The following is a 27,249-nucleotide window of genomic DNA, read 5'->3' on the forward strand; positions in this document are numbered from 1 at the left end:
AAAAGGTTGCTGACCCCTGCCTTAGCCTGACTGAGTAGTTTCCTGTGAAGAATGAAGTTCATTTTGAAAACACTGTAATCATGTTGCAGAAACTGACGTAGTAAAACAACACACAAAAAATGTTGAGTAACCCTTTGAAAGAAAATATATACGAACCGTGCTATGAAGATACGTTGCCTTATTCTAAAGCCGTTACATTGAGCATTAATAATGAGCCTTGATGTTGCTGTCAATCTGAATGATCCGTCCTATAGGTGTGTGTGTGTGTGTGTGTGTGTGTGTGTGTGTGTGTGTGTGTGTGTGTGTGTGTGTGTGTGTGTGTGTGTGGTGCTTCTCGTGAGGGGAAACTCTCCAGGTCCACAGCGTCTCCTGCTCTTCATGTTCTCCCTCTGCGCTCCTTTCTACTCCTCGTCTTCTCATCTTCCTCCCCACAATCCTCTCTGACTGCCCCTCCTGTCCTCTGATGCTTGTTTTGATGTCCGCCTGCTCAATGCCACGATCTCATCTCTCGCAGCCCTCCTTTGGTCGGTCGTGCGTGTGTGCGTGCGTGAAGTAGGTTGTTTGTCAGTGCCTTCCAAAATAACAACGCACTGAGTGCTTTATGATCTGAACGACCTTCAGCAGGACAACCTTGTAAATAAGTGACGTCCAACACCATTAAAATATTTTTATTCATATTACCCTTTTTTATGTTTATGCTTTAGCTAAATCAACTCTACTTCCAGATTAAATAGTGGACAATTCAGGAAAATGAGGACCATTTAAAACGTCTTTGTTTCAACAATATCTGCACACTGTAACGACACAATCTTGAAGTGCGGGGAAAGAGCAAGGTTATGGTTTGAATGGAACGACCAATGTTACTTCTCCAACTACTGGACTGTGGAAGGCTCCGACTAAAAAACTAAAGAAAAAGATTGGGGTCATGGGTCTCGGAAGTACACCGATTGACATTATAAAATAGGAAACTATCGTTTGCTCCATTGTCAAAGTCATTGTCATGCCCGTGTGACACGATGAGTACCTGGTAGGATGAGGAAAAACATCACCGTTTAAAATAGGTTCACTCACCACAACAAGTTCCTTCTTCATTGGGAGAATATAAAAATAGGACCTCATGTCTCAATTGGTTTGCCTTAATTAAAGAGTTAGACTCAGAACTAGGCTTAGTTTAGGGGTTAACTGCTGCACTTGACTGCACTGCACAAAGTCTTACATCGAACATCTTCCGAGGCAAAAACAGATAACTGATGACTGAATGTGTAAATTAATTCAGAACCTTGAAAGAATCTCGTCTCCAATGTGATACATTTATATTTCCCACTCCAACACAATAACCATAACCTATTCATTATTCACCTGTTCTGTTATGCGTCTGTTACCATAGGACAGGATTGTATAGCTACGGTGTTATTACATTTAGTTAAATGTTGTGCCTTTTACTGCTGGACTGGGAGAATGTATCTTTCATTTCTAGTTGTGGAAAGTCGCACTCATGAATAGTTTATCCCTCATTTCTTTCCCCACATATTGCTGGGTGAAATACTTCTGTCTCTCGAACATTCACTTTTTAAAGGGGCGGGGGAAGGAGGGGTTGCTTGTTTTTTCTGACTGCTCAGAATTTAAAGAGGTTCCTAAGACTTGCAACGATTTCATTAGATGAAAAATGACCCCAATATACAGTGTGGAGGAACTTTTCATCCTTCTGCACATCCTCTTTACAGCAGACATTCAAGGCTTTTCTTCGAGATGAGCTGCGCCTCATTTGGAAAGTGGACGAGATCGAGCAGCAGCAGCACGGAGCGGTGAGAAAAGAGCTGTGGACAGTTTTCAGCTGCCTTCACTAAGAATACACAGGAAGTCATAGAAATAGTTACATCCTGTTAGATCCGATCTGAAGACTACTTGTAGTTTGTAGACCATGTTTGGATTTTTTTAATGTATATTTGTTTGTAAATATATTATGCTGAAATGTGTGTGTGCGTGTGTGGCATTGTATTCTATCTTTTGCTCTTTATTCTTCTGCTTTGTAAAACTTTTGCTTTGTGATAATCTCTCTCTCTCTCTCATCTCTTGAATCTCTCTCTCTCTCTCTGAGCTGCTCGTTTAGATAAGTGCAATATAAACAACCTTTATTATTACCAACCACACAAGATATGTTTCCAGATTGCACCTTCACTCATTGCACAACATGTGAACAACAGCCAACACTCTAGTGTTAAGTACTACAATTACAATTGTGATGTTTGTTGTCAAAACTAGGCATTTCCCATCATGCCATGGGTCGTTGGAGAGCATTTCAGATAATTTGAATGTAGAGCTCTGAGACCCAGCTGGTCAAACCAGCTACAAACTCTCATCCAGCATAAACCTGTTTTACAGCACTTCATATACATATATATTTATGCCTGTATTTCTACAATAGAAAAATGTCCTTCCTGAAACCCATTAAGGCACCATTGTAATCTTCTCACTGCAAACAATTGAACATAGAACTTTTTTTACATTAACACGACACAGTCAGCAGAATTTCGGCGATGAAAGTCCCTTCTCCTGTCTTGGCTGACATGCGATCATTCGGTGACACAAATACCCGTTCCCCGGCCCGTTCACTCCGCTCGGCTTCTGCCAATCGGCTTGTAGCTCCGTCACCGCGAGCTAAACACTCAACAAAGTCACGACATCTGGACAGCAGAAAGTCTCTACATCTTCCATCGCAAACTAAAAACACATCTTGTCCGACTATACCTTGAATAAAACAAATTAATAATATATATCTTTTTAGCACTTTAGTAGCACTTAAATGGCACATACTTATAGCACTTTGTAGTTTGGCTTTCTTGAAGAAATTGTACTTTTTTGATTCTTGTTGTTCTGAGTTTGTACTGATTGAATGCACTTATTGTAAGTCGCTTTGGATAAAAGCGTCAGCCAGATGAAATGGAATGTAAATTACACAGCTAGGCGGGACAGAAAGAGATTTTCTCAAGGTTTCAATCGAGGGGAACTAATGGACGGATAAATGCTTTGAAGTGCTCTGATAAAGGTTGAGAGACAACCCTGCAATCAAAGATAGGAATTAAAACACGGGAGTGAATGATGTTTTTCTGTCGCCTCATCTTTCTGCACACACTGCGGTTAACAGATAGTGAACGTGTGAGTGTTTGTCAGATCTTTTTTGACATCAACTCGTTAAGTAACACTTAATACACTTACATAATTTTGCCCCTTCTTTTTTGTTTATTGATATTACAAGTTGTGGTTTTCCTGGAAGTCTGTGTCTCTGCTATTCACCTGTGCTTTACTGTTCAAGTAAAAGACACTTCAAGGCACTAAAATATGCGTTCAAACAACGCAGATTCAAACAATTTGTTTTGTATTATTTTTTATGGAGTTCTGGGTGATGACAAGTCTTTTCGAAATGCCCACTGAAACATCTCAAAACACAAAATTCACAACTCCAACGCCGGCCTCAACCTTTGGCTAAATCCAGCACACTGCTGCTGTTTTGCAAAGCAGAGCTCCTGAAAAGCTCCTCCAGACTTCAACCAAACTTTGTGTTTTAAACTAACTGAGCATGGGTGGCAGAGGAGTGTTTGACAAGCTTCTTTTATTAGTTGTCTGTAATTGGTAGTTGCCACATTTCCAATCCTTTGTAAATGACTTGAACTAAAGCCACAGGTGCTGGGGAAGCAGCACCGACTAAAAACTAAAAACTCTCTCCAGGTTGAGAGACAGATTTCAGGTGGAGAATAACTTCTGAAAATGCAGCTGCGCCGGAATGAATGAACAGACGACAAAGAAGTGTCCTGCTCTGACACGCTTTTCTTCAAACTTCGTAAAAAAATGAATAAAGCACAGAGACAACCTGCATTGTGTCAAGATGTGTTGATTCAAAAGCAGCAAAACCCACACATCAAGACGTGGTAATCGTCAGTCTTGGATTTTGACGCTTCCCTAAATGCCTCTCCTTTCTTTCCCTGCTCCCTCTAACAAACATAATGAAGCCGGACATGTACCTCATCTCAGCTATACCTACAAAAAAGAATACGCCACTCAATGATTACACGCATTATCCACGTATCCAGGCAGAAAAAGCACTCACAGGGTGGGTTGAGAGGGGAGGGTTATACATGAATATCAGTTTTGGAACATAACTCTTTTGATCTTATTTTCCTTTCGGTTGTGTGCCTTCAGCAAGTGGCTTGAGACATTTGGGGCGTCCTTCATCTTTGACCTGAGAATACAACAACCCAAATATTTGACAACACTGAAAAATTATCAAAGCTATTATCCAAAGCTGCAACATCTGTAAGAGTTTATGAATTGTCTTCCAGCAGTTTGACTTTGTAAGAAAAAGCAATTACTACCAATAAGTTTTGTTTTGTTTTCTCCTGTCACATTTTACTCTCTGTGGCATCGTTTTTCACTGACATAAATGAATACATAAGTCCTGCATCTCTATGGAAACAGCAAACATCATGGCTAGAAGGAGAGAGAACTCAAATATGGATATACAGTATAACAGTTATCATGCCTTAAATCTGAAGAAAAACAATTAAAAAAAAATGTAACGTGGCTTCCTAGCTACGTTTTTTACAGAAACTTGTTTGAGCAAGATTTTACATGTAGGACATGTAGAATAAAATGTTTTGGATGAAATATCACAATTTTAAGCTTCATTTGGTCGCTCTTTCTGATGCAAGCCTTAGTTGCACATGATGTGTTTAAGGACCGTCAAAAACATGACAAATCTGACCATAATTACGTTTTTTTTTAAGTTTCTAGCTATGAAAACAGTGTAGTTTTGGCAATTGTTTAAAGACAACATGCTTTTCAATTTGGCTCGTGGGTTTTGGGTTTGATAGGGTTAAACACTATGTTCTGCATAATAAAAACTTTAATCTACTAATTCCCAGATTGTCAACTAAATCTGAAAATCAAATCATCTATTCAACAATCCAAATCCATCTGGACATTTATGCAATATACGGCTAACAAACAGGCATTGACAAAATAACCAGTGACAGCGTTCACATTTGAAGACAATATTACTTGACACTTTGATCTCCAGTGTTGTTTGTAAAGTCGATAGCAAAAAAGCGGTAGCACTTTATAATAACTATACACTATTTGAGGTGACACACAACTGAGGTGGCCCGTGCTTGTCTCAGGACCTCTAGTTAGTGACGAGCTTGCTAGCTGGCTGACTTTTGTTAGCTTTGAGGCACTGCTGGCCTTTGAATGTCATGTATTAATACGTTGTAGCTAGTCCTCACTTTAGATGGGGTCTCACAAAATACTTAAATAATGACTAGTAACTACTAGTCATTATTTAATCACGTTTATAAAGCACATGTTAACCATTAGTGCATCAAGTCCTTAATAATTGGTTTGCAATATATATTACTTAATTGGTTTACAATATATATTATTTAATTTACAAATGGGGAATCCATCATTTATAAAGTATGAAAACCCAATCATGAAACGTATAATAGTCAAGCTTATTAATCTAGATAGAGTGTTCATGTTGAAACAATGCTTTATAAATGATGAATTAAGTGTTTACTCATGCTTTAATAATGCTAAATAGTGTGTAGTTATTATAAAGTGCTACCCTTGGGCAGTAATATGACAGGGTATTCAGAATGTGCTATTTCAGTGCGAGCACACACACCTGCCACCAGCTGCAGCGATGACACCCCAATCATAAACTAATGTATGGTTGTGTTTCCATAGAAATGTGACATGGTTGCCATGGTATAATACTGTTTCTACAGAGAAGAACACTATTTTTGTCTTTAGGGGGATAACTGTTGACCTGATCCATCCTCCGCCTCCCCGAGTTCAATAACACTGTCAGTTATTTTCTGTATGTCCTTTTTAAACAGTTCTAGCAACAATGCACAGCCTTGTAATGACGGATGCCTGCACATGTAGGCGAGGCACACTCATTATTCCGTAAGCTGATGTTTTCGCATCGTTTTAGCATAACATCTTTAGCCCTGTTGCAGAAGGGTGCAATTCATTCTAAAATGATTTCAGCAAAGAAATAGACATGCAATTCTTTGTAGAACGACATGCATATACAATGATTGTATGTCCATATGTAAGAAGAACTCTTTGGGGATTGAATAATGTTTTTACCTTTTCAAACAGTGAACTAAAAAGTATGGTATGCACCAAGTGCAGCTCAATAAAGACTGGGGACCGTGACACTGACTAGTATAAGTTACTTGTAGATATATCGAAGAATGGATGGATGGTGATACATATGACAAGGGCATCAAACTAGTTTATTAAAGTCAGCTATCCAGAACCCCTTTAAATGAGTTACATTCAAAAGTGACTTACAAATGGTGTGTTTGATCTGCGTTTAAATCAAAGGTGAATTGCATACAAGTTTAAAAGTTTTGTGACGTTACGTTGTTACATTACATTGTTACATTACATTGTTATTGCTACGTTGTAACGCTACGTCCTAACGCTACATCCTAACGCTACACTGTACCGCTACATCGTAACCTACATCGTAACGCTACATCGTAACCTACATCGTAACGCTACATCGCAACGCTACATCGTAACGCTACATGGTTATGTTACATTGTTACATTGCAATGCTACATTGTTACCCTACACTGTTACATTATATTTTAACACAAACCATGATCTTTTGTTCAACCTCAACAAATATGTCTTGATGTCTAAACCTAACCAATCGTTTCACCCAAAAAATATTGGTGAATGAGTTGATTGAAGGCAAATTTACAATGAGTGGTCACACATTAGTGCAGTTATTCCTTGTCCTAAAACATCACTTTGATAAGATACACTTCATCACCAAACTGAAAAAGGCAAGTGTACGCACACGCACACACACACACACACATGCGCGCACGCACACGCGCCACTCTTGAGACCGTAGCCTAATGAGCATCGAGCGGCAGAATGCTTGTGTAATTGGTCGTGAAAGCCGAGTGATCTGCTGTGCATTACTCTCGACTTGAGCAAGATCAAAGGTGGCATTTAAAGAAATGATCTATTGTTGATGTGCATGAACTAATTATTCTCTCAGATCTGAGCTGAAGTGGCCGGCAGTGGCGGCAGACGAGGCATTTTCACCTGTACGGAGTTGGTGGCTTTCTTATAAAGTCTCTTTGTTCTGTTGGTAGAGAACAGCCCTCCTAAGCAACAATAAATCAAATTTCTGAATATTTTAGAATCAACCTCATCCCAATGTTTCATATTCCCTTCCTTAAGTAGTTTGTGTAAATACTGCTGCTGAGAACGTGCAGCTAATAAAACAGTGGAACATTAACAAATACTGTACTCATCAGCCCTGTTGTCAACATAATGCTGTCAAGATAATGCCTCTGAAAACCATCTATATAATAAATAAAATAATGTCATAAATAATGTAATACTTTATTGATCTCTCTGGGGACATTTTTATTTCTCTCAGCCCTTTGCCTAGTAGGTCAGATTACAGGGTGAATGTTGCTGCGTGTGCTACAATGGTAGCCCAACTTTGTGTGTGTGTGTGTGTGTGTGTGTGTGTGTGTGTGTGTGTGTGTGTGTGTGTGTGTGTGTGTGTGTGTGTGTGTAAATCTTGTTCTCTGACAAAATGAGGATAATTAATTGGATTCTTGGAATATTATTTTGGTGTGTGTGTGTGTGTAGTTATCACATTGTGACAACTCATCTCCCATTTGGTCACTACAAACCATTTATTTTAGAGCTACAGTTTAGATAACGACTCGGTCAAAATGCAGGTAAGAGTTGCAATTATGCTACCTCAACACAATGTCCTCAGAAGTACTAAAAGCACCTCAACAAAATGTCTTCACCAGTACTAAAAACCCCTCAACAAAATGTCCTCACAAGTACTAAAAATACCTCAACACAATGTCTTCATCAGTACTAAAAATACCTCAACACAATGACAACACAATACAAATATGTGCAGTAGATGCACAAATGCATAACAAAAATTGGTCTTCCATAACACAAAAAAAACCTATAGAAGACTATATTTCTGCTGTATTTGAATAAAGGATCTGTGGAACAATTTGATTGCACATACAAATATATAAACAAACTGTAGACATGAGACGTATCCGACGAGACAGACACTTTCTCCCTACAGGCACAGGGAACGATACACACTCTTTATTCTGCCTTTTTGAGATGTTAAGTACACATACTATATATCACATAATAAACGACCACAAATAACAACATTATTCCTCTTAAATACTATCAAGTCACTTCTTTACAAGCTTTGTTTTCATTTCAGTGTCATTTTCAAGTTGCTTGTCATCTTGTTTTTTGTCTTTTTCCTGGAGTCACGATTTCTAAATGTTTTTATCATTTGTGCACACAACCATAACTGAAAATCAAATTACATCAATACGGTCTGCTAGAAAAGAATAGCTTGAGGCAAGGTGAGTAAAGGCAGAGTTAAGTTTGCTATATTAAAATGTTTTATGATGATAATTACACAAGGTTTAAGTAATACATTCATAGAATGATTTATACAAAATGACACTTCACCCCGGCCAACTGTAAACCACCCCCAGGTGTTTGGTACTGTAATCGGAGAATTCGTTTTAACTCACAGCACCATGTCTAGGAACTTAAAAACTTTCTGTAACAACAGAGTGATAGACAGATCTGAAGAAAACCCAGGATAAAAAAAAGGGTTTTACCAGATCAAAGTGGAAATCCTTAAGGAGCACAAAATTGGTGCAAATTGCTGTAGCATGACTGGAAACTCAACCAACCCAAAGGGGAACTGAGGAAGAGGAGGAATCATTGCATATGAGAGAGAGAAAGAGAGAGAGAGAGAGAGAGTGAGAGAGAGAGAGAAAGAAACCACAATGTGGCTGTTTATCTAATCTGTATGTATATGAATGGCATATTTTGCTGACTTGATTGAATTTCCTTGTGCGCTCAAGGATACAAGTGTGTGTGTGTGTGTGTGTGTGTGCATGTGCGACAGTGTAAGAAAGAGAAACAGACAAAGCGAGAGTAGTTGGAGAGTGCACACTGCAGAGAGTAGTGCAGAGTCTTCCTACCTCAAGGAGCTGCACTCTCACTTTGTTGTATGCTTTCAACCAGCGAACTTTGGATGGAGAACATGGCGGTGGGCCATCCTCGAAGAAACTGAAAAAGATCAAGCAGAAGAAGATCAGCAAGTTCAAACGGAAAAGATGGTGGGCATGCCTCAATATCCAAATTGTATCGGCCCCTGAATCTTAAAGTCGAAGGATAGCTTCACTATTTTACAAGTCTTGAAATTTCCCTTAATGAAGGTCAAAACAGTTTTTACTTGCTGAAATCACCTTTCAGAAAATGCTTCCAATGGAACTGCCGGTGGGCAAAATCTATCATTAGTCTATCATTTTGTGAAAAAAAATATTCTAAAGAAGCATTCAACTGTTGCTTCAATACCAAAATTAACCAATTCCCTCACTGACTTCCCACCAGCAAATCATCCAAACCTTGATGTCTACATGTTGTACGTACCAGATTTTGTTCTGAGTATTGTTATCACAGTTGTCCAAAATTGGTTTGGGCAAGATGACCATAGAGTCTTTCAAATCTTTGTTTGAACCAGGCTCCGGTAGTGGATGCAGCTCTTTCTCAACCTCCTCCTTTTCGTGATCCCAGGTAGACTTCTGGCTATTGAGAGAGCGACGCAGGGCACTGGCGTGGCGGGTCTCTGGATCTCGCCGCTCCTCCGGCTCAGAGCTTAGCTGGGAGCTAGCCGGGCTGAGGTTGCCCGATGAATCAAAGCGACTGCTGTCCGGTGGACTGCAGGGGAATGAGATCATCTTTTAGAATATTATTGTGAGTTGTGAAAGCGAAGTGTAGTTAAAAGAGAATTGCCGAATCAAAAAGTTGTATTCCAAAGTTCTCTATTTAGGAAATTACAGATTGAAATGGCTGTGTTTTTCCAAAACATAGACAACAGGGAAGGTATTGTAGAAGAAAATACATCTTTGATTTGAAATATTTTGAATGTCAGACAGTGATTTCTAAAATAAACATTTTGTTAAAAAAGCTCATCATCATCAGATCCAGGGAAGAAGGAGACACAAAACAAGAAAAACTAACAGGGTTCAGTTGGGTAAGCTGAATGGCTGAGACTGATTGCAGTTTTCTCTGACAATCATGTCAAGAAGGGGCTGCAATCAGCAATGGGACGTCTCTATCCTACTGGAAGATGGATGGTCATACTGCACGTTTAGGGCGGAAACGGCATGTTGATAATGAGAAGGGCTATCATAGATTACAGTGAAGGTTAAAAGGCTAAAAGCAGAATAGAGAAAAACCTTTTTAAGGAACCTACTTTTACTGCCAGATCTGTTATTGCATATAACATACAATGATAAATGCTTCTAATACATATTCATTTAGCCTTTTTATTAAGATTGTCGTAAGTGGCTGACTGAAAAAAAAATGGGTAGTGTGTGTCTGCTGGATGATTGAGAATGCTACTAAGGAAAGTGGCTCTTTGCTTTAACTGGCATGATTTACTTTGTCTTGGGTGTTGGCCAAATTACTTCTTACTTTTTCTTTTATTCAAGTGTCCCGCCTGCCTCTTTGGTGTGCACTGCCCCACTATCATAAATCTATCAGAGTTTTAATTCATATAAACAAATTGGCTGAGGCTTGGAGAATAATTCAGGGAACTGCAGGGGGACATAGAAAGGAGGGGCTTTATACACTGCCTCACAAGTGAAAAGCTAATAAATAAAGACCATCGGTTTCTTCGTTCATTGCACTTCCATCACTGTCAGGAAAGTCATTACTGAGGTGCTGTAAGTACAAAATAGCTCCTGTACATTAACACGTATTGATGAGTTTGTTTCAAACAGATGTGATCACTTCTATTCCTACTGTATGGAAAGGAAAGGAAAGACGTCTAAATCTATAAGTATGTGTAGAACTATAGAGGTAAATATAGGATTGGGAAAGGGAAAAAAGGCACAGAGCTACTGATATCAAACATGACAAGATACAACTCTAAATGGGGAAATGAGGCATGATAAATTAACAATGTAATTTATCATTCAAATTATACTAGCCTTTTGGCAGCCTCCTTTGTCAACAGGTCCTTTCGTTGCTCTCTGCCCAGATCTGCATGCATGTCAGGTGTGTCAATTTCACTCGTATCTACCTTTAACTGGGGTTCATCCAGACTCTCTGAGAAGGAAACTGAGAGAGAGGGAAGGCCAGACTGTGGCAACTCTGCTAAGGTATCACAGCTTCCTGTTTTTGAAGTTTCTGTTGGTCCTTCTGTATTACTGGCATCTGCACTCTCAGTTCCGCCAGAGCCAAGGGAAAGTTTCTCAGACTCTTGTTCAGAGAAATCGTCTGTAGGTTTTGGACTTTCGGATTGAGGTTGGGTTGTGACCACCGGAGGGGTGGATTCAGGTTTCGGTGGGTCAGAGTTCCCAAACATTGAGCCAAGTTTCATGCCAAAAACAGATGAAGAAGATGATGATTCCTCCTTTTCAGCTGGTTTTTCATCCTGGAAAATACCAGCTGAAAGGCTTTTAAAACCAGAAAAGATACCACCATTTGTCTGTTGTGGCTGTGGTGTCTTTGTAAGAGAGACTGGAGATGGAGTGGTTGAGAAAAGGGATCCAAAAGATGATGTACCTTCAGCAGCTACAGACATAAAGCCAAATTTAGGAGTAGTCAGACCCGGTATTTCAAACATGCTTTTGTTTTCAGGAGCTGGGGCTGGTGCAGCTTTGTCAGACACTGCAGAACCTGGCCCCTCTAACAGCTTAGCATGCTCATCAACCCCTGCTTCTTTCTCAGGGAAAGTCTCTGTTTTCATGGTCGACTTGGTCAGAGAACTTTCATCTGCTTCAGTTTTGTCTGTTCGCTCTGCCTCTTCTACTAATCCTTTTTCAGAGACCTCAGAGTCCTCAGGGTTTTTAACATGTCCTTCTACAGATAAAGCTGTGCTCTCAGTATCTGTCTTGTCAGTTTTCTCAGTGACTGTTACTGTTGCACAAGTATCCTCTTGTCCAGACTGTTGATGTTCCTCAGATTTTGTTGTTTCAGGACCTTTAAATATACCAAATAGGTCACTAGTAAGGGATTCTGTAGCAATGCTACTTGGAAGACCAAAAAATGAGCTTTTCTGTGGTGGTGGTGGTTGTTGTTGTTGTTGTTGTTGTTGTTGTTGTTGGGGCTGACGAGGAGCAGGTGATGATCCAAAAAGTGAACCAGGTGAGCCTGAAAAAAATCCACCAACATTTGGTGCTTTACTTGGTGCATTTGGGGTAGAAAACATGGACATGAAGCCAGAAAATGGAGCTGGTTCAGGGGGCTTTTGTGGTCCTGACATTCTTGGTCCTGCCATTCTTTGTCCCCCCATCCGTGGCCCTCCCATCCTTGGGCCCCCCATCCGTGGTCCTCCCATCCTTGGTGCTCCCATTCTTTGTCCTGGTGGGCCAGGTGGCCTGGCCATGCCTGGCATGGGCTGTTGCTGTGGTGGAGGACTAACAGGTCCCAATGAAGGACCTAGTAAAGGCCCCACAACTTGAGATGTGATTTCTGGTGAGTTGGCTCCAACAGTTTTATCATCATCAGATGTTGGGACCTCTGCAACAGAATCATTACTTTCAACAGGTTTCTCTAATCCATGTGCCGGTTCTTTACTAGCCTCTGCAAGCTCTGATTTAGCCTCAATTGCTTCCTTTGCTGTCTCGTCAGATGTGGATTTCAAGTCTTCTTCAATAGATTTTTCTGATTCTGAAACTTTGGTCTCAGTTGTAACTACACCTATTACAGATTCTGCAGTTGGTTTCTCTATAACTGCTATGACCAAATCGGCTAAAGTTCCTTCTTCAGTACCTTTTTCCACATCTGCAACAGCTGCTTGTTCATCACCAACAACTTTCAAAGGTTCCTTAATTAATTGTTCCACGTCTGTGACTGCTGGTTGTTCTTCATCATCTACTTTCAAAGGCTCCTCACTTAATTGTTCCACATCTGTGACTGCTGCTTGTTCTTCATCATCTACTTTCAAAGGCTCCTCACTTAATTTTTCCACATCTTTAACTGCTGTTTGCTCTTCACCAGCAACTTTCACTGGCTCTCCCATGTGTTTTTCTACCTCTGGAATTGTTGTCTGTCCTTCAACAGTTTTCCAATGTTCTACTCCAACCATATCTGAGCTTTGCATATCATCAGGTTTCTCTAATTGGCTTTTTATGGGAGATATGTCAGTTTCACCTGTGCTTTTGAATTCAAAAGTATCTGTCTCTGATACAGCAACTTCTTTCAAAGAATCCGCTGTATATTTAATTTCTTTATTTTCAGTTTGAATGTCTGACTGTTCCTCACTTACTAGTTTTACAGCTTGTCGTGTCTCTTTCACTAGTAGATTTCCAGTCACATTTGGTGTGTCTGTGAGAGAAGCTTCAACCACCACTGATGCATTTTCATCATCCGAAAGGTGATGTTGCATTATGGCTAATTTGGCCACCTCCAGGTGTGGATCTGTTAGGGAAACATACTTTTCAGTGGTATCTTTATTAATGTCCTTTAATTGGAGTTCCACCTTATCTAATGACGTAGAAAGAGGCTCAGAAGGTACATTTTCAATGGCCTCAATAACGTGATCCTTTGCTTCTTTTGAAAAATCTTTTGTGTCTAAGGGTTTCACTTGTTGGGACTCAATATGACCCTTCCCAAATGTTTCTGGCTCCGTCTTGGTTTCTTCCAAGAAAGACAATCCAAATAGACCAAAACCAGTTTTAGATTTGTTTCCATCAGAACTCCCGCCAAGTGAAAAAACAGAGGGAACTTTGAAACGACCTTCTGATTCAGGTGGTTTAGAAGCTGCTGGATGTGCTTCTGATGATTGCTGGTTTTGTCCACCAAACATAGAGAATAGTCCTTTTCCTGAGGGTTCTGAACCTCTGGGTCCTGATGGTGTAACTGTTGGTCCTTGTGGGGTTATTTTTGGTCCCATTTGGGACTGGGCCCCAAGACCTCCAAACTTGGAAAACAAACCTGCGCCAGGGGTTTCTTTATTTGAAGTCGAACCTGGGAGGATACCACCAAATATAGAGGATCCAGTGGAAGGTGTTCTTGGTGTGGCACCTCTGGGACTGGGTGGTTGCTGAGGTGCAGATGCACCAAACATGGAAAACAGGCCTTTGCCTGGTGGTTCTTTTGGTGGAGGACCTCGAGGTCGCACACCAGTTGGACCTCTTGGGCCAGATGGTGGTTGACTATTGGATCCCCCAAACATAGAAAATAAGCCTTTCCCCTGGGTCTCTTGTGGGGTTGACAGTGGTGGTGGGTCTTTGGATCCAGGTGAAGATGAGGTATTTGACCCACCCAACATTGAGAGTAACCCTGTGCCAGGACTGTCTTTGGTAGATGACCCAGGAAGAATGCCACCAAGTATTGATACTCCAGTTTGGGAGGAGGTCTGCTGTGGGGTTCCAGTGGGGCCACTAAACATAGAAAATAAGCCTTTTCCTGATTGCTCATTAGGTTGTTCTGCCCCCGGCTGATCAACCCTGACAGCCAAACCATCCTCCTTGGAGGTTGTGATTTCTTCTGTGCAAGGTTTGAAAGGACTTAGTGGAGGGGTTGATAAGGTGACATCCCTTTCAGTTTTGTCATGAAGACCTTCAGGTGATTTTCCATCGGACTGAACTTCTTCAGGCAACACAACAGCTGAAGTGGTGCTTTTATCCCTCTGGGCTAACTTTTCAACAGTTTCAGTACATTCTGGTGGTGCAGACACTAAGACTGTGTTTTCAGTGACCTTGTACGCTAGATCCCTCAGAGATTTAACTATTCCAAGCGGTGTTATATCTGGAGCTGTTGATTTGATGTCTGTGGAAGTCAGCTCAAGTGGAGGCTCACAAGCTTCAGTTGTCTCTGCTCTTACTTCAGCTACTGAGAGAGTAGCTTCTATGGTCGAGCTTTTCTTAATCAGGAAGTGCTGACCGTCATGTTTATTTGTATGGGTACAATCTGCTGTAGTCAGGGTACTTGACATCTCTGCTGAATAGGTCTTGACATGCTCTGATTCATTGAATGCCTCTTTGCTACAGGTTTCTGTAGCAATGCTATCCTCAGTTATAACAGACTGCGCAACAGTATCAGCAGGTAAAGATTCCTTATTGTCTGGTAATATTGCTGCAATTAGAGTGGTATCTTCAGAAGCACTAACTTCTGGCAGTTCAGGTTTGCTATATTCATTTAACGCTTGTTCAATTATCTCGTCTTCTGGTGAACTTGCTGCTGAAACAAAAATATGGGGTAGTCTAATATAAGGTTTTGGCTCACCTGGTTCAATTTCCGTTTCAACAGTAGATGTTTTTGAGCATTCTATGCCAATGTAGATTGACGTTGGTTGGCTGATTTTCTCCTGTGATGTGTTAGCCACAGGAGACACCTCACTAAATACAGTATTGACAATGACAGACTCTGTGGATATAGTTTGTCTGTTTTCTTTTGAACATTGCTGCTGTGGCATGCCTGATTTAGATAAAGCCATATTATCTGTGATGACTGAAATTGGTTTAGATGTAACATCTGACAATGTTTCTGAACATTCTATTGAACGGCCTTTACTTAGAACTCCTTTGGGTTTCGTGGTATCTGCTGGTTTAACTGGTGAACATTCAGCAGGAGTTAATTGTTTTGCTGGTGTCTCACTTGTTGGAATTGCATATAATGTTGCCAGTGGTTGCTGATAGTCTTGAGAAATAGACTTGGAACGACCCATTGGTGACTCGTTGGAGGGAGAGGCCACAGGTGATATCATTGCAGATGTTTGAGGGCACACCCCACTTAACATTGAACCTGTTTCTTTGTTTTGTGACTCAATAATTAGTGATGGTGTCACAGCCAACTCTGTCTGCAGGGCTGCAGATAGTTCACCTCCAATTGTCAGTTGGCTAGATTGTGTTGTTGGTGATTGCAAAATGCTTTTCTTGTTTGGCAAATTGTAATCTTCATCTTTTAATTTATAAGCAGGGTCATCTTGATCACTAACAAGTGCTGGTGTGTAAGGAAGATAACTAGACAAAGCAGGCATTTTTGGCCTTAAATCAACTGACTCTGGTATTATAACAACAGTTTCTGGGGAAATTGTTTCTTCAACATCACAGTGCATGGGGATTGCAGTCAATACAGATGCTGTTTTCTCATCAGGAGTAAATATGACATGACTGACAGCAGAAGTCCTTGTTGGAGTAACTTGCATTCTGTCGTCCACAGGTATTGACACAATCGTGTGGCGAGTGTGGTGAGGCATAACATCAATTGATTTTGCACCGACAGAGGGTTGTGATCCTAAACCACTATATAATGAAATCAAACCCTTCACAGAGGTGGGACCTGCTGGTGTTAGCGATACCTCTGGTCCTTGCATTTCAGCTTCAATGCCTTGGATCATATAACTACTCTTTACTTGTTTTACAGGCAGTGGGCCATGTTTTATGGTGGGTTGGGATATAAGTGCACTAACCTCTGATACATGTGGAATGGGAGCGACAGTACTTGTGGGAACAGTTGGTGTTGGATATTGCTGAACAGTGACAGGGCATTGGCTTGGATTAGTTTGTTTTGAGAATTGAAGAGATTCTTTTACATAATAATTTGTTGTTGAATCGCTCTGTACTGACTGTATGTCAAAAGACTGCGGAGAAGTATCTGTTCTGTCTCTATCTTGTGCTTGCTGAATAATTGAAGTGGGAACAGTTTGGGATCTACCATGCAGTTTCTGGGTGGAAAAAGAAGGCAATGTCTGTCCATTACTAATAATTGTTTCACTATTTGATGGATCTTCCTCAATGTTCCCATAGCTTTCCACAGTTGACTGCTTGATAATAATTTTTGGCACAAAGGTCATGCCATGCTGAACAGTTGTATCTTGTCTTTGCAACTTTGGAGCCTTTGCCTGAGATCTAGCAATGGGTGAAGTCCAACCAATGTCAACACCAGATTGCTGTTGTGGGATTGAATGTTGTGTTTGCAGCTGAGGTATGTTTGGAGGCAATCCATCAGGCTTCTTGGATTCAACCTGTTGATATGCACTTTTTAGTGAGAATGTAACATATGAATAGTCCTGCACAGCCTGGGGGGCAACATTCTGAAGAGTCTGTATCTTCCTTTGACTTTGCTCCAAAGAGGAAAGAGAAGTATTCATTGGAGCAGAATTCAATCCTATTTCTGACTGCCTTCTGCAATGTCTACCATGTTGGGTGTTGGCCTGTTTTTCAGTGTAATAGTCCATATAAGTAGGTGAAGGTGTGTATTGCTGCTGATCGTAAAGACTATTCTGAGAGTGAGAAGACATAAAAGGAAAGGAAAGATCCTTTGCATTTTCAATACCTATAACTGGGCTTTTGTTTATAGGATCCACAGTTAGGTCAACAATATCATGTGTTATTTTTTTCCCCAATTGCCTTCCAGTCGGCCTTCTTTCAAACATTTCTTTCTTTGCTTTGTTATTTGTGAAATTCATGGGTTCTCCATCCTCTGGTTCAGTGAAGATACTTGTGGGTTGTAATGTAATGTTAGTTATATTTACACTATCTTTTGCGGAGAAATTCATTGGTCTATTTTGTTGGTGTGTGTCCCTGTAGGCGGTCTTTGAACCAGAAAAGACCTCATTACTGTGATTGGTAGAGATCTGCCGATGCAGTCTCTCCGTTGTGTTGACTCCACTTAATACATGTATTCCTTGTTGGTGTACAGATTGTTCCACTATTAGTGGTACATCAACAAAATAATTTGTTGCTACAGTTGCCAGGTTTCTCACAAATGGCACAGTTCCAGTTGACAAGGTATCTGTAGCTGTTTCAGATTGTTTCCGCTGTGATTTTGGAGACATATCTAGGAAGCTTTTGATGGAGTTGGCAGGTGCTAATGATCGTTGATCTATTTTTTTAGATTCAGTGTATACAAATCCGTGCTGCATCTGTTCTTGCGATCTTACTTGTGTTGGTTGCCTTTTAGGTTGCTCCTGGGAGGGGTATGCATCCACAATTAGTGGGACACCAATAGAATCTCTTTGAGAATGTGCAAAGCCTGAAGGCCTCGTCCTTACCAGTGATACTGGATCTGAATAGTTTAGCACTGTGTCTGATATACATGCCTTTGTTGACATATCTATTGTGCCTTGAACAGAGTTTGCTGGAGCTGTAGAGAGAGGATATGGATGTGACACGCCATTGGTTTCACTTACACTGGAACCTTGCACTTTTCCAGTCATACTACTGGGAAGTGGTTGATGCAGAACAGGGCCAATGTTTCTGTCAAGGGTTTGCTGTTTTTGTGCCAGTGGTGTTGGTTCAACTACCAGGGGAATACCAACAGAATCCTTTCTGGCAACCACTCTGGCACTTGGCTTATTAACAAGAGAAATTGCTTCACTTTGAGTAGACTCAGATTCAGGCATTGTTGTTCTCATTGTCACTTGGGATGGCTTTGGTGACATATCCAGTGCTGCAGCTGAGACAGGTTTTGTTGAGATAGATGTCTGATGTGTTTGAACAGTGTCTGAATACTGTACAGTTGAGAGATTTGACTTTGCAAGGACATCAGGCGTGCTCTGCGAATACGATTGCATAATGGACTGTGACACACTATTGGTCTCATTTACACTGGGGCACTGCATTGTCATACAGCTGAGTGGTGGTTGATGTAAAACAGGGACAATGTTTCTATCCTGGGTCTGCTGGTTTTGCACAGGGATCAAGGTTTGAGGTTGCTTCCGGCATGTTGATTCCAGTGGTGTTAGTTCAACTACAAGGGGTATGCCAACTGAATCATTTCTGGCAATTGCTCTTGCGCTTGGCTTATTAACAAGTGAAACTGCTTCACTTTGCATAGACTCATATTCCGACATTGTTGTCCTTAGTGTGGCTTGGGCTGGCTTTGGTGACATATCCAGTGCTGCAGCTGTTACAGCTTTTGTTGAAGTGGATGCCTGATGTGTTGAAACTGTTTCTGATGACAGTAGAGTTGAGAAATTTGACTGCACAAAGGAACCATGTTTGCTTTGGCGATATTGTTGTTGATATATAATTGGATCTGAGTGGCATCGAGTCTTATTCTCTAACTCCTGGTGTGCATTTGAAGGGTAGCTGATCTTAATGTCACTAAAACGTTCTTGAGAAGGGATATCTACAACTAGTGGTACCCCAACCAAGTCTTTTCGTGCAAGTTCACGGGCACTTGGCTTGCCTCTTGTTAGTTGTATAGCTCCAGTAAGAGTTTGATCTGTTCTTCCTTCAAGAACCACCTCTTTCAATTTGGCAGAAGACTTAGAAGTCATGTCTAGTGTGGCCTTAACTGTATTGGCTGGTGCTGTCGCTTGCTGGGGTGGTTTACACATTTCAAAGGATTCAGAAGACTGACCTAAAAGAGACTGCTGTCTCGGTAAAAATGCCTTCCTACTACTAGATGGAATCTCCTCTTTTTCCGTAAACGAGCATTTAACCTGATCACCTGTAATTGCATGAGACTGATATTCTCCAACAGGTAATGAATGCAAATCATCTGTTGTTAGTCCCTGACGCTCTGTTGATTCCCCTCTATATGACAAGTTATTGGATCCATGATGACTAGAACTTGTTTCTGTCTCCTCAGAAGTTATTGGTCTTCTCTTTGTCAATGACAGTGCCTCATGGACAGAATCCTTTGATGGCACAACAACTTGTGGGGTCTGCTGAGTTGTTCTCTTGGCAGACATATCTAATGTAGCTTTCACTGAGTTTGCTGGTGCAGTGTTTCCCGGATATTGCTGGGCATTTCCACTGGACTGACAGGAAGGAGGTCTAGAAATTGCTCTCTTACTGTCAACAGGAATCTGCTGTCTACAACCAGTTGTAACTATTGGTGGGCTTTGCTGCATCTTTCGATGCATATTGAATGAAGAATTAATTTGCTGTCCCTGAGGGTCTACTTGTTTTCTCATAACAGGGCTTGCCAATGGTGCAGAACATACAGGTTGCAGATCTCCATCAATGCCAGACCCTTTCCGAGAACTATGAGTAACTGAAGTGCTTCTTGTTGCTGGTAACCTGATATTGGTTTCAGAACTCCCTTGTAATTTCTGAGAAGATGTAAGAGACGGTTTGGATGAAATGTTTATCGCAGCTTTGCCAGAGTCTTTAAAAACAATGTTGCTTGTGTCAGTGCTAGAGGTACTGTGGGAGGAGAGTGGTCTATGTATATGCATTGTAGAAGAGATATGACCAACTCCAACCTCTGGACTGGATAATCTTCTCTCTGATTTGCTTTGTTGGTTAACTGGCCTGTAGTTGGTCTGAGAAACTGTTCTCTGAATTGAAACTCTTGGACTTTGCTGTGAAGTGCCTAAAGTGGGATATTCTAAATCAGGCCGTTCATCTTCTTCTTCCTCAATCTGTTTAGTAAGATCTACAGCAATGGTGTTGTCAGTCAAGTCCACACTTGTGTCAATATTCATCTGCATTTTCTCTTTGAATCTTTTCAACTTGTACTTTGTGAAGTCAACAACTTTGTCACTTTGTGTGGATTCTAGGTTGGCATCTGTTGCTTCAATTTGTTTGGTATTTTTGATTTTATTAATTGTTGAAGAAAAATCTAGGACCTTATTGCGTATTTGAGATTCAATAGGAGTGCCAAAGTTATGATTTATTTTGTAAAGGTGGGCATCATTACTTGATCTCTCATTCAGTATATGTAACTTAGGAGTACACTCCTGAGATGAGTCTTGTGTCTGCTTTGGAGACAGGGGGGGTGTTTGGGCTATTGATAAGGGGCCGCTGACTTTGCTAAAGTCGCGAGTTCTTGTGACTGTGGTCTTGTTTGCTTGTGATGTTACTCTGGGTTTGTCTGCCTGAGATGGCTGTCTTGTAAGCTGGGGTCTCTGTGGGGAAATAGAAGGCCCAGCCACTGTTTTAGTAGATGTTGAGGGTAAAGTCCTCACAGAAGTTGCCTGTGCTGAAGAGGCTGAAGGGGCTTTAGCAACAGTTGGTGGTGTAGGCAGTTTCCTTCCCAACTGTACAAATCCTGGTATTTTTGAAGCTGATGGGCTCTCAGGAAGATTTATGGACACGTTTGATGTCTCTGAAACCTTGCTAGACACCAATGGTGATGCAACAGGTGTTGAGGATGTCAGTTTTTTAGCTTTACTTGCATCAGTATTAGGAGACATTCCAGTAATTCCTCCAATTGCGGAAAATGTGGTGTTTGACTTCGGTTTTGGTTGGTCTGCAGGTGTGTCACATATATTTAGGATCCTGATTTCAGGAATTGGACCATGTCTATTTGCAGGGATTGGAGTTGAATAGCACCTTGGAGAAGGTGAAGGAGAGAATGTAACCTCATCTTGTACCCCCTGATTCTTCCAGTATGGCCCTCCATGTCCCCCTTTCAGTGACTTTAAAGTAAGATCAGCTGCCTCTATTGGCTCCTCTTGACAGCTATTTCGTACGGAGTCCACCGTGATTTTTTTCAGCTTGTACACAGTAAAGTCCACAGGCTGATCTGCTTTAGAAGACATAGATTCCTGAAACATTTGAGAGAAGCTTTCCAAATTCATGTTCATTATTTTTTCTCCTTTTCTAAGGGCGGAAGTTAAGTCCACGGGTGCATCTGAAAGCAGTGATTTATTCTGTTGCTGGCCTTGAATCCATACACTTTTATCTTCGGGGCAGAGGGGGATTTTAAAACCACAAAGGGTCACTTTGTCCTTTACTTTTTGCTTCAGAATGTTAGCAATATTTTCAGTGATATTTCCTAGAGCTTGTACATTCTCTGGTGCAGCACAGGCATAGAGGTGCCTACCAGCTCTGTCGGTTAAGAGGGAATAAATGTATTCCTCATCTATATAAACATAATATCCACAGTCCCCAGCCTCAGCTGGCCACCACAACCCTTGCTCCAATAGTGAAAGCCATTGTTGATACCACTCAGAATTATCAAAGAGCATTTCCTCATCAGTATCCCCTGCAGCTCCTGCAGATCTGCTTAAATCCATAGCGCCATGTGTTAAATCTATTGGACCCTTTTTTGTGGAAAGTTGTTTTAAAAACTCAGTTGCTGATTTCAAACCAAAGTCTTCATCTTTTACACCACGAGTAACACAACTTTTTTCCAATACTGTGCTGAATTCCTGTACATTGCATTCTGCAAGCGAATGACATCTACTTAACCGTGGCGTCTTTGTTTTTTCCATGCACAGATTTAGAGCACTACTTTCAACAATCCAAGTTTTTCTTTCAAGATCATTCAAATGGTCACAGCTACTCCAGGGTTTCTTGTCTCTGCAAGTCATATCAAATAAAACAAGATCTTCATTTGGCTCAAAAAAGCGATTTCTGCTCTCAAAAAGCTGGGTGGCCGCATCCCTCCAAGGATGTGAGGGCACATTGAAGTCACTGATTTCTATTGGATTTAACCATATTTGGTTCTGCATTTGAGGTGCTCTAACAGTTGATGGTATATCCCCTTGGTATGCTTGAGAGCGTTCCTGAACTTGAGTGGCAAGGGCTTCAGCAAGGGCATAATCATTGAGTTGCTGCCACAGAAGAGCCTCTATGAGACACTGGTGCTCATAGAGCTCTGGTGGAATTACACCATGCTCTGTAAAATTGTATAAGAGATCTTTGTACCCATACTCATTTGCTGTCCCATACAAGAGACGTTGAATTTCCTCAAGATAAGATTGGGTTGAAGAAATTGTTGGATCTTGCCAAACCTGAGATGGCAGAGGTTCTTTACGGGTATCAACAACTGGAGAAGCTGTTGTGAGTGTTGCTGTGCTTGAAGAGATACCCTCCTTACTCGTTGATAGAAAACGACTAAGAAGGCCTTTTTCAGATTCCTTTACAGGAGTGGAAGGGGTACTGTCACTGGGGCCTGTTTTAAAAATGCTGGATAACAAACCAGGAGACGTGGTACTTATGCTCGTTTTTGGTTCCTCCTTCATAAGCAGAGGAGTTGACGGCTGCTGTGTCTTTGACAATGACTCCTCTGTGACACTAAAAAGACCTGAGAGGAAACCTTTTTGAGCTGAACCTTTTGAATCTTTATCTGTGACCACATCTTGGGTGGAATGCATCTCTACTGGTTTGGTTCTCTGAATCTGTGGTCGCCCCTGTCCTGCACGTGGCAGATGTTGTTGCTGTGTTGTTTCAAGGTTCAACTGATCAGAAGTTGATAGTGACTGTTCCACAGTACCTGAAATTTTGTTCATCAGACCAGAAAATAATCCACCTGATTCAGACCGGGCTGGATTTTGTCCTGTTTTAACAGATGGCTGAGCTGCTTGAGCAGGTTGAGATGACTGTTGATCCTGTGGTACATTTTCACCAGATGCAAGTTTCAGAATACCCGAAAGCAAGCCTCCACTTTGACTAGGCTGTTGGGTGGCTGTCTGTTGAGGACTTGCAATTTTGCTAGGTTCTTGCTGCTGTTGAGGTGATGTCTGACCAAACAGACCAGATAAGAATCCTCCTTGCTGACTGGATTGAGACAAGTGTTGACCTGTAGATTGATCAGGTCCAACAATGGTTGATTTATTTCCCTGTTGGGACCCCGTCTGTGGGGCGGACTGTTGTGATGTATTATCTGTAGAAGCTAACTTATTAAAAAGCCCAGACAATAGTCCACCCTGCTGTGGCTCTGGTGCAGAGGCAGTGAGTTTTGGAGGTAACTGGTTTTGCCTCTGCAGAGGTTGTCTGTTACCTTGTTGGGGTTGCTGCTGTATGGGATTATTTACATGTGGTTGCTGCGGTGCTGGAGGAGTCGGACCCACTGAAAATAGCCCAGAGAAGAAGCCTCCTTGTTGAGGAGGTCCTTGCTGTGCTGGTTTTTGGTTAGTCCCTTGAGCACCAGATTCTGATTGTAGTTGAGATGGAGTAGGATTAGGTTCTACGATCTTGTTAAAAAGTCCTGACAACATATTACCTGATTGCTGATTTGCTTGTGTAGATTGTGTAGCCATGGGTCCTTTTGGTGTCTGGGAAGCGGTTTCTGTGAGTTTCAACAAACCCCCAAACAATCCACTAGGTTGAGGCATAGTTCCTGTTGCTTTTGGATGTTGTTTTTCAGTTGTTTGGTCAGGCTGTTGCTGTTGACTTGTTTGTTGATCTGAGACTACAGGCTGTCTCAATTGCTGATCAGACACATTCCCTGCTGACTGAATAGAAGAAGAGGTCCCTTGACTCAAGTTTTGTTCAGGTCCTTCTGTTTTTGCTGTATGTTCAGCTGCTTTTGGTTGTGACTCTTGACTGGGCTGATTTGGTTGAGCACCAGTTACTGTGTCAGTAGCTTTTTTCAAGAACCCAGATAGGAGTCCTCCAGACGCAGCCGGTTGTCCTTGCCTTTGAGTTGGAATTTGGCTTGATTGGCCTTGATTGGCCTTGATTGGCCTTGATTGGTCTTCTGATAATGACGACGGTGACTGATTTATAGGAGCAGAAACATTATCAGAGGCAAATTTTAAAAATCCTGACAACAGTCCTCCTTGCTGTTGTGTGGCAGAATTTTGTTGTGTTTGGGGAGATGACTGAGAAGGTGATGAAAATAGGCCTGAAAATAGTCCACCTTGTTGAGGCTGACTATCCCCTCCTTGTGCTTTCTTGTCAGACGACACGTCTTCTGTTGCTCCTAGATTCAACAAACCAGAAAGAATGCCTTTGGCCTGCGAAACTTGTGGTTGTGATCTAGCTTGTTCCGCAGGCCTGGGCGGACCTTGATCTTTAGATGTGACATCTGCTTCAAGCTGGACGTCTGTCTTGCTTTGGGAATCTTTTTCAGACAATGTTTGCTCTTGAGGCAATTGTTCTGATTTGCAGAGAGAGCTCTCTGTGGTTTCAGGAACCATTTGTTCAGTATGTGGCTCAGTTTGACCACTAGGTTTGGTTTGCTTCACAGTAGGAGTCATTTGTGGTGTTGCAGCATCCTTAGCAGGGTCATTTGGGGCTACTTTAAAGAGGTTTGAAAACCAGCCGGTTTCTGTGTTTCCTTTTGGGACACTTTCAAGAAGAGCAGCACGACTTGGAGAGGGACTTTTTACAAGGCTGGAGGATGGACTTTTTGGCGGGCAATTGACATCTTCGCCAGATGCAAACTTAAGAATGCCCGAGAGCATACCTCCTTCTGTTGTTGGTGGGGTTTTACTTTCAGAAGAGAAAAATTGCATTTTGAGTTTGCTGCCTAAAAATGACTCCTCTGTAGGCTTGGTGTTACTCGAGGGATTTTCAGTAGGAACTGTTGATATGAGGGTAGATAGAGATTTCTTAAAAGGACTGAAGAACCCTGTTTCCTCTGAATTGCTTTCAGGTTTTGGTTCAGATATTTCAGCGGTTCTTCTTTCTTGAACATCAGGTAGCTCACCAGATGACTCTGTCTCTGGAAGAAGCTCTACTGATCCACTTCCTGTTTCTTGCAAAAGCTCAATTGATCCACTTGCTGTATCTGGCAAAAGATCAACTGACCCACTTCCTGAATCTGGTCTTGTCTCTCCTGATGACTGTCGTTCTGTTTCTGAGCCCTCTCTATTAGGATTAGTGGATCTCTTGTCAGGCCCTTGTTGGGATTCATTGCTTCTAACAGATGCACTTCTTTGCTCTGATGGCTGAGGTGATGGCTCTCTAGATGCACTGGAAAAAAGTCTCAAAGGACTAAGCCTTCCCAACATGGATTCAAACCCAGATGAGGATTGAATAGCAGAGGTTGCACTGGCTTCTGCCTCTGTGCCAACATGTGTTGACGCCTGACCAGTGTCAGCTTGCCGACTGGATTCAGCGGATTGAAATGGCAAAAAAGACTGCAGGGAAAACTTTTTTTCTGCTGTTGGATCCTGAGAGGCAGGAGGAACTATAGCCACTGGGGGGGAAGTGCCACCACTTTTGGGAATAAATGAAAGCAGCTTTGAAATGCCAGACTCAGGTTGGGTTGATGCTTGTGTGGTAGGCGGGTCTGTTACAGTGCTACCAGAGGTCTCTGTGGCTTCAGTACTAACCTTAGGGATCAAAGAGAGCAGTTTTGAAATGCCAGAGTCTGCCTGTGGTGATTTGGGGGTTGTAGTTGTTGCAGAGGCTTCTAACTCAGTGGTAGACTTTGATCCTGTGATTGTACTGAATAATGAACTCATAGCATTCTTTACTCCAGCTATACCTTGTTCAACCGCACTGTCCTCCTTAACTTCAAGTTTTATTTCATGGCTACTACTGTCTTCAGGTTGCACAACTTCAGCAGTGGTTGGCACAACTTCAGCATTGGTTGGCAGTGCTGGGAGTTTTCTTCGAATTGGTTTCGGCATTGATTCGTAATTGTTGATTTCCTCCTCTTTTACGGCCAGGTATTCCGACACTGAGTGAACTAAGCTTTGAAGTTCATCCATTGCATCTACATATTCGTCACTTGGCTCTTCAACAGGTGACAACATAGGATCTTCTATACAACCTATTCTCCCTTTGTTTGAATATCCTTGTCCTCCAAAAGGTGAGATATACTTGCCAGGGTAGTAATAACTTTCATATTCATAGCTGACATCCCCCTCAGAGAATGTCAGGTCATATAGTTCCTCGTCGGATCCAAAGGAATACTGCATCTCATCTGAACCAATGGAGCCATATTCTCCCCTTCCTCTGATCCTTGCAGCTTCTTCCTGAGCTTCCTCCTCCTCACAAAAAGCAGCATAGCTCTCAAGTGTGTCTTCTAAGGCAGTTTTGGCCCACAGTCTGGTCTTGTAAAGTAGACTTTCTCTGTCTGCCTGCTGTCGTAGCTGTTTTACAGAAGGAATTATATCAATTTCAGGAGGGGACGACTCATCCTCAAAGCTGCCGGCTTCCTTATAAACTAACCGTACCTCTCCACTACCAAAGCCCCGTTTCTGTCTGTGTGTCCTGCCATCTGCCTCCTCCGAACCATCAAGGGATATTGCATCGCATTCTACTGTCTGGTAGAACCTGCTACCTTTGGACTCACAAGAGTTGTCACTGATCCGGTAGATGATGCTTTTATCTTCGTCCTCCCAAATTTTTTGCTCAGCGTCCAGGTAGTCATCCAAGACACCTGAGTCAGGCACTTTATATTTATTCTCCCAATCCTCCACGCCCATACCTGAGTCAACAGGGATTATTCTTACTCCACCCTGACTGCTTGATCGCCTGAATTTAAGATTAAAAAGGGCATGCAGGAAGCAGTGGAATATGATGCAAATAAAAAGTAGAAAGAGAGAAAAGC

At 41.7% G+C, this 27,249-nt stretch overlaps 1 protein-coding gene across 1 annotated transcript in view; it reads right to left on the reverse strand.

Annotated features, from left to right (window-relative positions):
* LOC306740732 (protein unc-13 homolog B-like) overlaps nucleotides 1-27,249 on the reverse strand; it is a gene marked incomplete at both ends in the record, with an annotated part of 155,256 nt that overhangs the window by 82,406 nt on the left and 45,601 nt on the right. Inside the window, 2 exons of the mRNA XM_079222962.1 lie at nucleotides 9,084-9,171; nucleotides 9,535-9,822. Coding sequence (XP_079079088.1) covers nucleotides 9,084-9,171; nucleotides 9,535-9,822 — 376 coding nt within the window. The remainder of the gene's footprint in view (nucleotides 1-9,083; nucleotides 9,172-9,534; nucleotides 9,823-27,249) is intronic.

The sequence above is a fragment of the Taurulus bubalis genome, assembly GCF_910589615.1.
Source record: "Taurulus bubalis genome assembly, chromosome: 8".
In the NCBI taxonomy this organism is placed as follows: domain Eukaryota; kingdom Metazoa; phylum Chordata; class Actinopteri; order Perciformes; family Cottidae; genus Taurulus; species Taurulus bubalis.